The sequence below is a fragment of the Podarcis filfolensis genome, assembly GCF_964270895.1.
Source record: "Podarcis filfolensis genome assembly, chromosome: 11".
Lineage (NCBI taxonomy): Eukaryota > Metazoa > Chordata > Lepidosauria > Squamata > Lacertidae > Podarcis > Podarcis filfolensis.
This window is the reverse complement of record NC_139613.1, coordinates 47751970-47769339: the sequence shown is the minus strand read 5'-3', so window position 1 is coordinate 47769339 and position 17370 is coordinate 47751970. Positions and strand designations below refer to the sequence as shown.

The following is a 17370-nucleotide window of genomic DNA, read 5'->3' as shown; positions in this document are numbered from 1 at the left end:
GGGAAGGCAATAGCATGAAAAGAAACATGGCTCCCAGGCGAACTCTGTTCCACCTGCAGCCTTTGTGTGACTCAACCTATTTTTTAAAAAATAACTTAAAAATTATGTGCCAAGAAGAGCCAAATTCTACAGCTCTGCATAGCTGTTCCCCCCCATTAAGCTGATTTACATATCTTTTGCATTACTCATTCTGTCTTTGATGGCCATGGAAGGGGAAACTAGCAAGACTATTGAGTCATCAGGCATCAGAAATCCTGTTTAAACTTTGTAGTCCAAAACTCTTTGTTATTTTACCAGGTGATGCCAGCACACTCTCAAGCCTGTCCTGGCAAGGTTTTAAAAAGAGGGAGAGCAGGGATCATTAGAAGTCTGAATTTTTTCCCCAATGCCACATTCCACACCTTTGCAGCAATTGCACAGAATCCCAGTGTGCTCACAGCTGCTTGTGAGCAGAAATCCTCGAATCCTAGGCTTCCAGGTGGAGAGGTCAAAATTAGAAACAGAGCTTTTGGAACCCAGCACTAAAAATCTGTCAAGAATGTATAACTTGTTGCTGAAATGGAATACACAGGATGAGACGGTTAAATCAGCTATGATTAAATGGGCACAAGATATTGGTCACGACATTATGTTTGCTGACTGGGAACAGTTATGGACCACCGGTATAAAGTTTACGGCATGTAATGCCTTAAGAGAAAACATTATGAAAATGATCTATAGGTGGTACATGACTCCAGTCAAGCTTGCAAAAATTTACCACACGCCCAATAATAAATGCTGGAAATGTAAGGAAACTGAAGGTACCTTTTACCACCTTTGGTGGACGTGCCCAAGGATTAAGGTCTTCTGGGAAATGATTTATAATGAAATGAAGAAGGTGCTTAAATGCACATTTGTGAAGAAACCAGAGGCCTTTCTCCTGGGCATGGTGGGTCAATTGGTCTCAAAGAAAGATAGGATGTTTTTTATGTATGCTACAACAGCAGCAAGAGTACTTCTGGCAAAGTACTGGAAGACACAAGAACTACCCACACTGGAAGAATGGCAGACCAAGGTGATTGACTACATGGGACTGGCGGAGATGACTGGCAGAATCCGTGACCAAGGGAGAGAGACGGTGGAAGAAGATTGGAAGAAATTTAAAGTTTATCTTAAGAACTGTTGCAAAATTAATGAGTGTTAAAATGTTTTGGGTCAGGTAAAACAGAATTGCGGGGACAAACAATTGGATATGAGAAAAAGGATTTAAAGAAAAAAAAAGTGTTATAAGTTGACATTGGGGCTTGCTGGAAAACTTTAAAGTAGGGATGCAGAAAAAGGAGGTATGAGGAAGTCGATGAAAGAAGGTTTAAGAAAAAATGTGAAGAAATTATACGTGTTTATATGTTTGTTTGTTTTTGTATTGTTTTGTATTGTCTATTATTATGTGTTAAAAAACCAATAAAAATTTTATATATAAAAAAAAGAAATCCTCGAATCCTAGAGTTGGAAGGAACCACGAGGGTCATCTAGTCCAACCCCCTGAAATGCAGTAATCTTTTGCCCAAAGTGGGGTTCAAACCCACAATCCTGAGATTAAAAGTCTCATGCTCTATTGACTGAGCTATCCCAGTAGTCCAATAACAGTATTTGCAATGTTTGTCTTCGGAAACCATTTCTCTAAAACTGTGGTTACATAAAATTGCCTGGCATCCTCAAGCATAGCCAGAGGATGTTTCTTCATCCTCTACTCAACACTTTGCAGTGAGGGAGATCTCATCACCTCCCTAGGTAACTGGACCCATTGATGAACTGCTCTTATCGTGAAGAAGTTTCTCCTAAGCTTCAGCAGAAATCCATCCTCCTGTAACTTAAGCCTCTTAGATCTAGTCCTGTCCTTGGGGGCAGCAGACAGCCAGTCTTTGCCCTCTTCTATATGACAGTCCTTTAGTTATTTGGAGAGTGCTGCTAACATATTCCCACTCTCCTCTTCAAGCTAAGCCTTCTCTGTGCCTCCAATGTTTTCCATAGTGCTGACCACCCTCAGAGCCCGCCTCTGAACCCCTATTTGTCAATATCCTTCTTAAAGTACAGCAGCCTGAACTGGACACAGTACTTCAAATGGCATGAGCAGAATTAAGTAGAACTGCTACACCCCTTCCCTGGAAACTATGGTTCTCTTAAAGCAGGTTTTGATCTCATTGGCCTTTTTTTTTTTTTTTTGGCAGCCATTATCACCCTTCTATCGCATGTTCAGATTGTGATCCGCTAACCACGTGCAGAATTAGCTTCCAGGTTAGACACACTTGAACACATACTCGCACACACACTGCAGTTTTAGAAAGTTTATTTTAAAAATGAATAAGTTACATTTCACAGAAATGATAAGGTAGTTTCTCTACTATGTAAAGAAAACACTGTATTTTATAGATCCGAGTTATTTTAAATAATATTAATATGAACCAACTCATCTGGCTAAAACTAATGAATTACCAGGTTTTTCACTGGTAAGGCACTGTGAAGACAGCAGTATGCGGCAGAATATGGGCTATGGATATTCTAGTGGCAAAAAGTGTTGCTGTGTTGCTATTTGTCCTTCAGTTTCTCAAAAATTTGTTTCCTATGTAAAAGAAGCTTCCATTTTTCTGTCCTATTCTTAGGGTACTTGAAAATTTCTGTAGAATTTCAGTCAATACAGGGTTTTGAGCTAATTTTAAGGATGGTGCATGTGGAATTTTTTTTTCATTCCCAGGGAACATTTCTTCAGCACTCTGCAGCCTCCCTGGCTGCCTACACTTATTGATGAAAAAGTCCCATGTGAGGACTTACCTCATGTCTTACCCTGGGCTTTAATTGAAGTGCAGGCACCCAGGAAGGCTGCAGAAGTGCAAACTAGTGTTGAGATGGTTTGCGGACTGAAAGACACTTGCAAACACCTCAAAAGTAAGGTAAGCGCATCCGAAGCCTGTACCCTTCTCCCAAAAGTATTTCATCAAAATTTCTTTCATCCATTTGGAAATGTCCTAATGCAATTCCTTTTCATATTGATGGAAAATGGCTGGAATAAATGCAGGAGAAATTGCCAACACAGCACTAAAAATAATGGTTCCATCGTAGATCAAAATACCATGGAGTTACCATTAATAATAATAATAATAATAATAATAATAGAATTTATACACCATCACATAATCTTTGAGAATTTGTAATCACTAGCTAGCCATTCTTCCAACAGAGTGAATGAAAGCAACACAACTGAATGACAGATTGCAATCCTCAAACCTAGTAACACATGTACCTAGAGTCAATATGATTTAAATTTTTTTAAAAAAACCCTTCCTTTGGAGTACTTCAAGTGCATTTTCAAAAATAAATACGGTAATTAGGTGTCAGATATCCTGATACAGAAATTAAGTACATGAAAGCAATTATTAATTTAGGTATCTGCAGACCAGTTAAATGGGCTAAACTATGCTGGTATATTTCTGCTCCAGTAAAATTTATGGGTTAGGCCCAGACCAAGTTTAACACACCCATCCATCATCTGGACCAACCCTATGCAACTAGGGTTGTCAGCTTTTCAATTAGCCTTGCTAATGAGCCTTCAAGAACATTCTGACTTGTGGGGTGGCCCATTAGCAATGGACGCTCTTCCAGAAAAACTTTACTCATTGCTACATTTCTTTGACAGCAGAATGGCATGCAGAATAGGGCCATTTGGCAAGTCTGCACGGAATGTGTCACCTCCTACTAGTGAAGAACATGAGCAAAGTGGGAACGGTGTTTTGCTCAGCACCTCGCAGAATGAAGCCCATTGGGTCCTGCTGCTTAACACATTGGTCACGTGCCCAATTTCTGTTTCGGCAAAAAAAGAAAAGTGAAACAAGCTGGGCAATACATGCATGTGAAAGACAAATAACTTTCCAGACATGATTGTACAGCAAATGTTACATCCGCACCAAGCATTACTCTTAGTCACACAATATTAAGTCTGAAAGTCACACAAAGAAAGTAGAATTACTGTGGATTTAAGTAATATAACAAAGCACCAAGATCAGTTTTCCCAGTTATTCACAACGTTATAGGTAATAGAAAGGCATCATCCTCTGAATAGAGACACTTTATTGCACAGATTCAAACTTCCACGGTCAAGTGGAGAGTGAAGTTTTTGGAGTCAGTTGAAGGACATAACACCCTGGCCAGCAGAGTCTGATGTCACATTTAGAGTTGCTTATCAGGAAGGAAACGAAGTATGAATGAAGGTAGCTGGCAACTCATTCACCATCTTCAAGTAGCTTTTGTAAATTGCTTTGGATCTTTAATAAGGAAAGAAAAATACAAGAGAAAGGATTTGGATAAAACTTGCAGCCACTTGTACAACAGATGAACAGCCCAGTGTCATACGCTTTGCTTAACTGGAGTATGTTCTCTGAAGTCAAGGCACTCAATCCGGTTAAATCCAAGCAGCCCGTAAATTAAATTCTATAAACTCTGTAGCAATGGTTTGCACAAACAGTTCTTATCCATCCTCAGGGATGTTTTTAAATGGAGAATCACTGAAGAAAGTATCCTGAGGTCAACTAGCATGCTTTGAGTGCCTCTTCCCCAAAGTCTATGAAGATTCTGTTCATCTTTGTGTGATGAGTATTTGTTGATGGGCAACAGAAATACCTTAGCAGGTTCCTGTTGTCTGTTTCAGGAGTGAGGAACCTGTCGCCTTTTGAGATGCTGCAACTCACCACTGCTGGCTTGGGCTGATGGAAGCGGAGTCAGCAACATCTCAAGGGCCACAGCCTCCCCATCTCTGGTCTATTGCCTCTATACTAGTGAACATATTGCAGAAAAGCAGCAGCAAATAGACAATGTGTTCTGTGGTTTCTGAACCACGTCATCACGTAACTTTTTGAATTTTGGATGTGGAACTATTCTTGGGGAAGTACAACACCGAATAGAAAAGTACTCAGGGGAAAACCTCTCGGTCTGAATTAACTTGATTGTAACTGAGATTTGTACATTGCAGTGTGAAGGGGCCTCCACACCTAGTTTTAGGCTCCGTTCAATCTCCCTGGTAGAGGTTAGCAAGTTCATTTGTTTCGACTGTTAGCAAATGAACCTAAATGGGTACCATCTGCAGGGAGCAGGAAACTAGACAAGCAAATCTCCTGATAACAAATGGCAGAAATCAAGCCCCTGTCCATTGGAAATACAACATTGTTTGGGAAACAGAGTGACTGATTAAGGCTTTTCATTTAAGTAGAAAGGCAGGCTTTGCAGTTTGTCATATAAATATGAAGGGCTCGTTTGCACATTGCAAAAGGGCTTAACATGTTCTGTTCCAGCTGTCCTGTCCACAAGGGCAAATTTTCTGTCCTCCATAGAAGCCTCAGTGCCATGGTAACGATTAGAAGCTCTGTGGAAGTCTTATGTTGTGTTTTGCTAATGCAAAATCATTCCCACAAAGAGCCCTTTTATAGTGAGCCGAAAGAAATTAGGAAAATTAATTGTAAATAAAACTCACGAGAGCTTTGGGAGCTAGGGCAGGTATGTGACAGGTAAGGATGCAGCTGCAAAGGAAGAATCTAGCCATCTTAAAGTGCACCTGAGATTGTTCCTTGTCAAGCAGGGCTTGTATCTGCCGCCATTTAAGTTGGCACCAATGCAATCCCCACTGGGATTAGTGCCACTCGGAGCTGCTATGTGGAGCCAATTCTGGAAAAAAGTGAGACTTGCAAGCCCTGATTCCTTTGCATAATTCAGTTTCATATTCCCTTTGACCACCATGGTTTGAAATCAAGACATATATGCAAAGGAAAATGCTTTGCCTGTCATGGTGAGATCAGGCGACTGACAGGTAGGCAGCCCTACCACCTGTCAAAGTAGCCTGTGGATCCAGTTCCCCTAACCTTCAGGTAGGAATTTCCCCCACTACCAAATGGGCTGGCACAAAATCAGTGCTAAGAGTTTGGGAATGTTGCTAAGTACCATGCCACCCTTATAAACATTAATTTCACTTTCCATGCTCATGCATACCAGCAGCTGTTTCTTAGGACAGGAATGGGGAATTTTTGCCCACCAGATGTTGTTGGACAACAACTCCCGCCATCCCTGATTGTTAGTCATGCTGTCTGGGGCTGATGGAAGTTGGAGTCCAACATCACAGGTTCCCCATCCCTCTTCTAGGACTTGGAAGGTCTGGCTACCTTGGGAAACTTTTTTTTAAAATGCAACAATTCTTAGCTACACAGTTCTCTATTAGTCACCTTTTCCAGTTTGATAAGATTAGCTGTTAGCTCCTCAGAGAGACCAACAATGTTAAGAGGCAGTTGAGATCCTAGACCTTCTTTTATTGGATATCTGAAATGGAAAGTAAATGTGGGGAAAGGGAAGCAGAAGACAATTTAAAAATGCACAAAGGAGATGCCTGGAGTTTTGTGAGATAGAATGAGAATGTACAGAAATATAGCACTGAATTAAATTTTACAGTTTTACCTCATGTCAGTTAAAGATCAAAACGCCAAAAATAATGTGCACTATGCACATGCAATCATATACATGTCTATTCAGAAAAAGTCCTATTAAATGCAATGGGAATTACTTTCATGTAAGTGCAGATTTAAAATGACTGCTTGAAGAAGAGAATGAAAGTCTAACTCCAGGGGAGAAACTATGGGATAGATGATGATGAAGCTAGGTCTAGCAGGATGACTATAGTATTAAAAATGGAAAGATAAAGAAGATTCCAACAACAAAATCATTCTTACACGTGGGGATGTGAATCCACATAGGAAGCCATGGTGCCAAGCTGCTCTTCCAGAATGTAGATTTTATATCTCATGTAGAAAGTCGAGAAAATGAGTACACAAACACTGTAGGAGAGGTGGATTGAGGACAAAAAAACCACACTTGATCACCACACACCAAATTGCTGTTACATTCATTTAGCCATGTAACATTATTAGGAATTTAACAGTTAAATTTCCACCCCATTAAGCTGATGTGCGTCAATTTCAGACAGCAAAGCTCAATCGTGCAAAAAGACTTTCAGAGTGACATTGCAGGTATTTTTCCTCAAGTGTTTTCCATTTGGTAATATAAACTCATTCAGATTTTCACCCTTTACAACAGAGGTGGCTAATGTGGGGTCCTTCAGAATATAATGTTGGACTAGAACTCCCATCAGCTCTAGCGAGCACAGCCAATGGTCAAGAATGATGGGAGTTGTAGTCCAATGACACCAGGAGGGCAGCAAGGTGGCTATGCCTTATTTAAAAGATGCAATGGTGCTTAACCCTCCACTGCTTGCTGCAGCCAGGGAACCAGCTGATATCACCCCAGAAGACAGCAGAATGTATACAGTGAAGCTCTACTGCTGTCTACTCCACCAACCTACATATCTGCAACCTGGTTTGCAATGTTGTTGGCTGTTTCAATTCACCCATGGTCTTTTAAAATATCTCTCAATCTCCTTTCAATTAGCCTCCAGGAGTCCGGCAAAATGCTTTTAGAAAATCGCATAAGCCTATTATCCATATAACACAACTCTGAGCAATTTATAAAGGTCACACATTTTTTGCTTCCATTTTCCCCATTGGAAATTTGTACTGTGGAACATATTCAGATTCTTTACTGGTGTGCAGCTAATGGGGGGGGGGGAGAATGTGCAAGCCGTTTATTTAGCCACAGGAAGCTCAGCATTCTGAAAGCACCCCAGATTCATGCCAGCAAAGTTTCCCAGAGTCTTGCTTTTGCAACCTTGCAGTTTGGGAAATGGGTTATATATACTTACAGAATTGCATAGAGAATAAGTATGTGGTTCACAGTCAAAAACTTCTGGTAATTCACTCTGTAAAGGACCCCAAGGATTCTAGGAGGAGGAGCTATGAGAAGAATAAAATATTTATTGAAGAATCTGAAAATGATACGACCAGACACGCTCCATAAGACAACAACTGCCAAATGACTGTAGGGTGCAAGTTGACTGTTGTTGTTGTTTCTTCCTCACTAATTAAAAATATTACAATATGTTAATTCAGGTTATGCTCTGAAGCCACTTAATGACGGGTAACTGGCTTGGTCTATTATGCAATATGATTATGCTCTAAATCAACTGAGCACATTGTTTAGAGTTAAGCCATCAGCACTGGGCACCTTTATATCTAAGGAAGCCTTGATTAAAACCTACAGCTTAAATATGTGGTTAATAGACTGATGAGCTAATGTTCTCAGCCATATGTAAGATAGCATTCCAAACTGTAAGTTGATCTGAATGGGATATTATTTAGAACAATGGGGCAAAGAAAGGAATTCTAGAAATATGCAAGGCTATGATTGTACTACATGGAGCGGAACCTGCACAGAGCAAGATCTGGTGTCATAAGTAGACTCCAGCTGTAAACCAAAGGAACACATAGCTGGGAGAAGTTTCCAGTTATGGGTGCAGTCTTTGCCCATTCCTTCCTCATTTCCTACCCACAACAGGCATTCTCCCTACCGAAATGCTGATTTTCACCTTTCTGCTTTGTATGTCACATTCTATCGGGAGGTTTGCATATGTGATCATCTCCTGCATCTTTTCAGAATTTTGCCTCAAAAATTAAGATCAAATAAAACTGTGAAAGTCTGTATACATATTATTTTTTTTTGCCACTGTGAGCTGGATCCACAAAAATGTGAGCAGAAGAGAAGCAGCTGCTAGCTCTGTTTGACAAATACTTTCATATGAGTTAGTGCTATCAGAGGTAGATTCTGTAGCAGTTCTCTGGCTTCTGCTTGGGCAAGAGGTTGCATAAGTTCTTGCACAAGTAGAAGAACACCTGCAGAAGTAATTTCACTTTTCACTCCCAGTGCTCTGCACAATGTGTAATATAGGGAGCTTCTCTGTGAGTAGAAGATACTTTCCTCATATAGAAGGCCATTTCTGGATTCAACCTATGGTCGTTTTTAATTGCTGAAATCCAACCCTGCCTGGATCTATCAGCCTAGCCCGCAACACCAGCTTCAAATGGGGATTTGCTCTATTTACCATTTCTTGGAAGATTCCTGATTTTATCATCACACAAATATTTAGCCTTAACATCTGTATGGACAGCCTTTGACTCCACCCTGGAGGTTTTCAGATGAGTCTGGGTCTCAACAACATGGTAATCTGTTGAAGAACAAGCATTTCAAACTAAAAACAAATGCATGCAGTATTGGGATAACCAATGCGGTGTACTCCAGATGTTATCAGATGACAATTCCCATCATTCCCGGCCAGCATGGCCAATTATCAGGCATAATGGGAGTTGTGAACAACTCAAGGCATTGCATAACACCACAAAGTGCAATGCAGGTGCATAAAAATTACTGTGAAGTTAGCCTCATTTCAGTATGACATGTCTTACATCCATAATTTTTGTGGTTGTCAGAACCATGGATCAGATGCTTAACAACCAGATTGATTAAGATTTTAGTGTAGTCTGCATAATACTTCAGCACAGGATTCCAAGAAGCAAAAATGGTTTGCCTGGATTCTGCACATTTGTGGGGGGTGGGAAGGTGCTTGATCAAAACACTGACAAGAAGTGGCCTGTAGCTCAGTGTGGTGTACATGTTTTGTATGGTCCCGGGTTCAATCCCTGGTGTCTCCAAGCAGGATTGGGAAAGCACCTGGCAGAAATCTGGAGATCTACTGATAGTCATTATGTAGACAACTCTGAGCCAGAAGCACCAATGGTTTGACATGGTATAAAGAAACTTCCAGCATTCCTGATCAGCATGAATATGTTGAGAAGACATTGATTTGGCCTAAGTGCTCGAAAAATGAATTTGCAACCTCAAGACGAGGCTTCACACAATTATGTTCTCTTGGTGCTACTGAATAGCTAATACTTCAATCCACAGTGTGATTTTACACAGAGCATGTTAGGACTAACCTATTAATTCTCTTGGACAAGTGCCAATATGTGTCAAACTGTGCCTGACCCCTCCCCTCCATACAATAAAAACCAGGCCTTATATGGACAGGTCTTACATATGTGTTGAAACCACTACAAAGAATTTAAAGCTTTTTGCACATTAAAAAGTACTACATAAACAACAACCACATTTCCCACTCTTTGGCTCCATGCACACCATACTTTTAAAGCATATTTAAAGCACATGGCATCTCCCAAAGGAAGCTGGGAAATGCAGTTTACCCCTCACAGAGCTATAATTTCAAGCACTCTGAACAAAGCACAGTTCCCAGGACTCTTTGGAGGAAGTAATGAGCTTTAAATGTACAGAGTGTATGTAGCCTCTGGGAAAGTGCTCTAAATTCCTAGATAAAAGGCTGCAGTTTCTGCTTCTGGATAGTAAAGAAACGGTTTATTATTCAAACCTTGGAAGGCTTCCAGTTCTGGAGTTTGAGAACCAGTGCTGCTGGATTCTTCCATCTCTTGTCTGCGCTGTTGGATGATGCCATCCAATTCAGAAAAATCTTCATTGAAATCCTGAAGAAATGATGCATCAGAAATGTTAGTTAAGAATTAACGGTCTGTTCAATATTCTGCAGCCACCCCCCAAATGTCACTTTCAGTAATATGGATCAATAACATCACAATAGTAACAAATATTAAGCATATCTAAAGCAATGTGTTGCAGTAGAAAATAGAAAACTTAGGTTGCAGTTCCATAAAGATTTTGATCCGTCAAGTCAAGCTCTCTCAATCTAATCTAGTTTTCAAATAACTTAATTCACCTGAAACTCTTGGAATACAGTTGGAAAGGATTCCAGAGCTTCACCAGATTTAACATCTTTGTACAAATGTACCAGAAGGTACAATTCTCCTACAATTGGCTTAGCTTGTTGTCCAAACTAGGGCTCTTGGTTAAGTTCTCTTTCACCAACCACAAGCCTGGGTTCAGATGACCCATTAAGCCACACCTGGGCTTATTTCAGGGCATCATAGAAGTAAAACAAGGACTGGGTAGGGGGAAAGTGGCTGCAAGCTTTTCTTGTGTGGTCCTGGAAGCCTATGTCTTGAGAACCAGGCCACGGTGAGAGATCTATGATAGCTTTCTGCTCAATTTATATGGAGACTGAAAATTCTGAATAATTATTGCTTTTATATCTGAAGATATTCATGTAAACCTCAAGCTTAAAATCTGATTTGCCTGAGAAAAGGGCAGAACTAGATCTAAAAAAAGTGTGATCCACCTTACTCAAATATATAAAACACTGATTAGCTCATTTAAGGGGAAAATGAATCTACATTTGATACACCACATTGAATTCATGAAAAAGGATGTATCTTTGATGTCCACATGCTCACAATGACATCTGAAAGGGGAAATCTCTGTGTGAGCATCTACTTGTCCATGCAATAAAGTCTGTGGACTGGTATCAATCATGTGGAAGCCTATGCATGAACAGCTGTTCATGTGGAAGCTTCTCTTTTCAAATCTCTGTACAAGTTACTCATGATGAATGTTGGAATAGAGCACTAGTGACTTGCCAGAGGTTGACCAGGGAGCCTTACAAGTAAGCAATTAGTGAAGCATTTGATTGCAGTGAGCTTTCAGTAATCATAATGACATCAAGTCTTCAACAATCTTAATAACATCAAGTTCAGCATGTACATGCAGGTGTGCATCATGCATGAAATGGTCCATTAATGCCTTTGTCAGCTCACTGCCCTCCAGATGTTTCTGACTACAATTCCCATCAATCCCAGCCAGCATGTTCTGAATAGCAGCAGGTTGGCAAAGGTTGGTCCATGCCAGAATTGGAGCAAGGAATTTCTTACAAAGCCTCCAATACTATCTCAAAACAAAAATCTTATTACTGAAAATTATATTGGCTCATAGCCATTCCATATTGTTCCTTATCAGTTCTTTGCTTTTAATTTTATTAAAAAACAAAACTTACCAGTGGTAAAGTTGTCGGGCGATTTGCCCGGAAGCTATTTTCTGGAGAAGGAAGACTGGGACTGTTGCCAACACTAACATCCTGAAAACACATTTTAAAATGACATCATTTGATCAACTACTAATACTGAGAACACACACAGACGCACCTGAAAAAGGTTTTCACTCACCTCTAGATGTTGACAAACTGATTTTAATAGTTTGTAAGCAGTGTCTCTGGACAGAAAGGACACGAACATGTACTGAAAAGAAAACCACCAAAGTTATTACAGTGGTGCCTCGGGTTACATACGTTTCAGGTTACATACGCTTCAGGTTACAGACTCCACTAACCCAGTACCTCGCGTTAAGAACTTTGCTTCAGGATGAGAACAGAAATTGTGCTCCGGCGGCACGGCAGCAGTAGGAGGCCCCATTAGCTAAAGCGGTGCTTCAGGTTAAGAACAGTTTCCGGTTAAGAACGGACCTCCGGAACGAATTAAGTACTTAACCCGAGGTACCACTGTATTCAGCATTTGGGGAGACTGCCATAGCTTGCTTTAGCTAAGAACAAAGGCACATAAAAGTCACTGTGTGTCATCCAACATGGCAAGCTACTTTTTATCATCTGCCTTGATCATTTGTATCCAAGATTGCTGCTGTCATTATTGAGTTCCCCCTACAAGCTGATCACTACTAGGATATCTCAATCCTATGGTCACACTCAGATAAGCCTGCCCAACAGCTAGTTTTCCTAGACATACTTGGAGGGGCAAAATAGGCCTGTATCTCTATTACCACTGATTCAGTTGACATGCTTGCATTCCTGAGGGCTCCAGCCACCACCATACCACATAGCCCGAAAACTATGTATCTTGGTTAGACAACTGCAGAGAATGGCACCAGTTGTAAATATCTGCATTACTGGAGGAGTGTTACTCTTCCCACAACATTGGTTCAGGGTCTTTTTAATTTTATTATTTATTAAATTTGTACACTGCCCTATACCCATAGATCTCAGGGCGGTTGACAACATAGTCACAATATAAAAAACAGAAAATACGTAATAAAAACAACCCAATACCCCACCTCTTCCACAACACACTTTAAAAGGGTAACAGATGTCAATCAGCTAAAGGCCTAATTAAAGAGGAACATTTTTGCTTGGTGAAAACACTTCTTTTGTGTTAAGAGTTCCAGATATTTTCTTGGCAACTGCTCCCTGACGTTTCCAGTAACTGGGGCTAAGGATGGGTAAAAACGTGAGGGGGATGAAGAGCAAGCCGTGTGTTTATTTTGTTTTGTTTTAGTCCAAGTTAGAGCTTGCTTTTGTTTTCTGTATAAATGCAAAGTGATAGTAAATAAAAAATAAGTAAAAATTCAACCTTCAATAAAACCAGGACAGCCAATTAACAAGACCAACAGCTAATGGAGAAGGACAGGGAAAGGGGAGGAAAAAGAAAACAAAGTGGGGAATTAAAAGGTGCTAAGAAGCTTCTCCCAAAATGTGCACTTACCCTATCAGAGACTGTTGTTATAACCAGGGCATTTGGCACTAGAAGGGCTGTCTTAGTTTTCTTTATCAGTGTCACTGACAACACAGGTATACTAATCTGAAATGAGATTGTATCAGTTATTAAAGATGGTAACTTGGCTCCAGTAGTTTTCATGGTTACTGAGAAATAACCCATTGTGAGAAAGCTGGTTCTTGCATAGACCTGTCACAAAGCAGCTGACATCTGCTTCCTAAGATACTTTGAGATAGACAACTAAACATGCAAGTCACACCCTGCTCCATCTCCAATTAAACCCTTGCTTAGAAGGGAAGCAGTATGCTGCTTCCTTAACTCAGCTTCTCCAGAGAGACACATCTTGAACTGAGAAGACTAGTCCAATTACGTTACCACCACCAGCTGATTTGAGGTTCTTTTTGTAGACCTAATGCTGTATTAACAATTGGTATAGTCACTTCTATTAATAAATTCAACATTATTTCACCCAGGGTTGTGGGGTTGAAACCACCGGATCCTTTTTAATTTTCTAATTCTACAAGTGTCCCATTGTTTCCATTAACATTTATATCATCACCCCAACCATATTAAAAAAAGAATTAGGCAAGAATAATCAAGTCCAATGCATCATAACACTTGATTTCATTTACCTTAGTGTCTTTGCCAAAGACCTTAGAATGGAAGCAAATCCAGTTCTCCGATATGAATAGCTTCCCTTGGTACAAGATTTCTTTTTGTAACGCACAGGTAAAATCTGAAAGGGTCACAAGTACAATATTATCTAACAGGTGCACTTGTGCAATGCTGTAAGCAATGTATTAAATATTGTCTATGAAATGTAAATGCTGTTATTCATGGAGGGGGAATCACTCTGAAATAGTCAAATAGCTTCAGATCATATCCCAAATCTCTTGTAGCTGAACTCTGATCTATTAGGAGAAAGCTACTCAATACAAGATAGTCGTTGAATTATATTTGGGAAAGCAAACATCTTGGCTATGAACTAGAAGAGACTATCAAAAACTAAACATCCAAATTCACGTGACAATGGCCAGAAATCTCTCACTAATATTTTAGCTAGTAATAGAATTCCTTGCAAAAACTTTGAGGCATGCCAAAGGGTTTGTGTGACAGAAAATTCAATGTAACAAAACAGGAAAAAAATATAGCATTCAACTTACTTTTTCTCAAGGGTTCATCAATTGGGACATCCAGAAACAGCTTGTGAAAGTGAGCATTTGCCTTAAACTAAAGATGAGGAAACAAATGGATACATTTTGGTTATTGCTGCATTAACATTAGTATATACACCAGCTGATGTCTATCTTTGCATTAAGCAACTAACTGTAAGTCCCTTTTCTGCAGAAGATGTAGGAACTGGGGTTATATTATGCTATTCAGGAACAGAGGTACAGTTTGAGGGCCTAATATTATTGGAAGGGAACGAAGTCACAGGCAATGGATAACAGTGGCAGTGGAAACAGATTGGGTCAGAGGCCCAAAATGCTACTGTTATGTCTGAGGGAGAATTATTTTAATACTTTGCCCAAGGTCCAAAAATACTCCAGGTCATCGTTGTAGTTTGGCACAATAATACAGCCAACATAAACATGCAATACACTTTGCCTAAAGTGGGTATTTATTAAAAATAAAAATTAATTAATACTGCTCTTCATCAGAAGATCACAGGGCAGCTCACAACATAAAAATATAAAATGAAAATACAAAATACACTGTAAAACAAAAACAAACCAAGCCCCCAAACACATTTAAAAGCCCATACAAGAATGTTTAATCAGCCAAAGGTCTGGTTATAGGGAAACACTTTCGCCTGGCAATTAAAGATATGTAATGATGGTGCCAGGTGAGCCTCCTTGAGGAGAGCATTCCACAAACGGAGCCACCACAGAAAAGGCCCACTCTTGTGTTGCCACCCTCCGGACCTCTTATGACATGAAGAAGGGCCTCAGATGATGACTGCAGGGTCTGGATCCCAAACAAGTAGATTCTCTCCAGTACCTGATTTGAGGCACTCTTCTTCCTTTCGGGCTTTGAGATGTTCTTGCCATCTGTTGCCAAGAAGGTATTATCCACTATTGTCTTTGACCTAGAGCAAGGCAACATCCCATGAATATAACACAGTTTTCAAAATGAGGTTTTTCTTTTTTAAAAAGCTCCCAGGCAGCATTTCTGCTGCAGGGATGGGGAGCCTGTGGCCCTCTAGATGTTGTTGGACAACAGTTATCATTCTTGACTAATGGCCATGCTGGCTGGAGCTGATAAGAATGGAGTCCAACAACACCTTACCCTTAAAGGTCTCAGGGAGTGTTCTTTTACATAATCAGCTCACTTTTGATACCCGTGTTCACCACACTTTAAAAATAAATAAATCCAGAGAAATAGTAGGTAGATCTGGAGCCAATATGCTTATTTTGAAGTTTTCAAATGACTGCTACTGGAAGCTTTGCAAACACCCGCTCAGTCACAAGAACCATGCATGTAAATTACACATTTTAAGGAAACCATCACTGAAGTACAATGTGGCCTATGGTGTGCTGGGGAGACTGGACACCAGGTCATGCCAAGCCTATGACTGAAGACTCCTCTTTTACACAGGCAACATTCATCATATGAGCTCAAATGAATTCAAACTCAGAGTCCTAATTAACTGATAATGGTCCCTTACTGCCATTAATGATGCATAGGAATAGGTTTAGTTCTGCCCTGGTATTTATCTGATCTGGGGGAGGGGAGAAGAAAGCTAGTTGCTCCATCCATAATGGAGGTTTTTCCATCAGGGAGCAGATTGAGGATGAGTGCAGCTGCATGTAGAGAAGAAGGAAGGAAATACAAATTGGGCAGGGAGGAATGCATTTACAAAAACTATGCTGATGACAATACTGTGAAATGTATATGCAAAATGGATGTACAGAAAGATGAGCATGGCAATGGCACACATATATTATTACATAGGTGCAGTATAGAATTTTGGGCCAGCTTATGATAGGACAAACTGAAGAGCTATCAGCCAGTGAGATCTTATGTTAAGAACCCAGAACATGAATATCTATCTAACGAACTGGCAAAACACCAAATCCTATTTCCAGATTTGTATGGCATTATTACCCTTGTTTCTAATTACTAAGCTACGACTTTGCAGAATTAAGTGAGAAGCTGAAGATTATTTATAGATTGAGACTCACTGGTTACTCATATGATATCAATTTCAGGTTTGTTTAAGTGTTCAAGAGAATTAAAACCAGATGTTTAATAACTGAGAGGAAGGGGATGTGTCTGTGGTTAGTTAGGGACCCTCCACTCATCTCTATTTACTACAGTTTGTAGCAGGGACAGGTAACCAGTGGCCAGAGTCTGGATCTGGTGGCCATCTGGACCAGCCTTTCAAACTCTCCTGAGCCCCACACCACATTGGCAGTGGTCCAAATGGGACTGCAAAAGCAACATCCTCTGGAACTGTGTGTTTAACAGCTTTCTTTGGAAGAGTTACACTATTGAAAAGTTTGTATATTTGGATTCTTTATTACCGTGAAGTTATAACCTTCTTCTGGTCTTCAAAACATTCAAGATCACTTGGTGATGTCTGTGACAGCCCAGGAGATGGTTTCCCGCTCTTCTTTTTTTCTTCTGTCCCATTTTCACTTTCTGAACTGCAGGAAAAATGACATTTATCATCAGTGCCACTGCATAATTCCTTAAATTCCAAGCCTTCTACATTTTAAAAGCAAACATTAATAAACAAAGCAAATCCCAACCCATCACCCTAAAATCTAATACTGAAATTGTGCACCTGCCTGCCTGTTTATCTAGTTAGGATTTAGCACCATGCTTTCATAACAAATGTAACATTTTTATACCAACTGCAATATGTACACACCAGCTAGTTCAGTTCTCTTGTTGCTAGCTGGAACTTTGCACTGCTGCTTATCACTGTGGAGATTTGCTCCTGCCACCTTTGATCTATTCTGGTTCTATGATCTGAAGCACTTTTAAA

The 17370-nt window shown here is 40.1% G+C and overlaps 1 protein-coding gene across 5 annotated transcripts in view; it reads right to left on the bottom strand.

The window, feature by feature from the left end:
• Positions 1 to 2309: 2309 nt before the first annotated feature.
• The window catches only part of GRAMD2B (GRAM domain containing 2B), a 55576-nt gene continuing 40515 nt past the window's right edge, over positions 2310 to 17370 (bottom strand). For 4 of the 5 annotated variants that reach the window (XM_083576962.1, XM_083576959.1, XM_083576960.1 and 1 more), the window contains 13 exons: positions 16904 to 17026; positions 15378 to 15465; positions 14540 to 14606; positions 14009 to 14112; positions 13365 to 13460; positions 12039 to 12110; positions 11870 to 11950; positions 10340 to 10451; positions 9002 to 9124; positions 7766 to 7856; positions 6741 to 6845; positions 6240 to 6333; positions 2310 to 4295 (listed from right to left, as the gene is read on the bottom strand). In XM_083576962.1, coding sequence (XP_083433088.1) covers positions 4254 to 4295; positions 6240 to 6333; positions 6741 to 6845; positions 7766 to 7856; positions 9002 to 9124; positions 10340 to 10451; positions 11870 to 11950; positions 12039 to 12110; positions 13365 to 13460; positions 14009 to 14112; positions 14540 to 14606; positions 15378 to 15465; positions 16904 to 17026 — 1198 coding nt within the window. In that variant the 3' untranslated portion in view covers positions 2310 to 4253. The remainder of the gene's footprint in view (positions 4296 to 6239; positions 6334 to 6740; positions 6846 to 7765; positions 7857 to 9001; positions 9125 to 10339; positions 10452 to 11869; positions 11951 to 12038; positions 12111 to 13364; positions 13461 to 14008; positions 14113 to 14539; positions 14607 to 15377; positions 15466 to 16903; positions 17027 to 17370) is intronic. The other variant, XM_083576961.1, reaches the window with a different exon arrangement.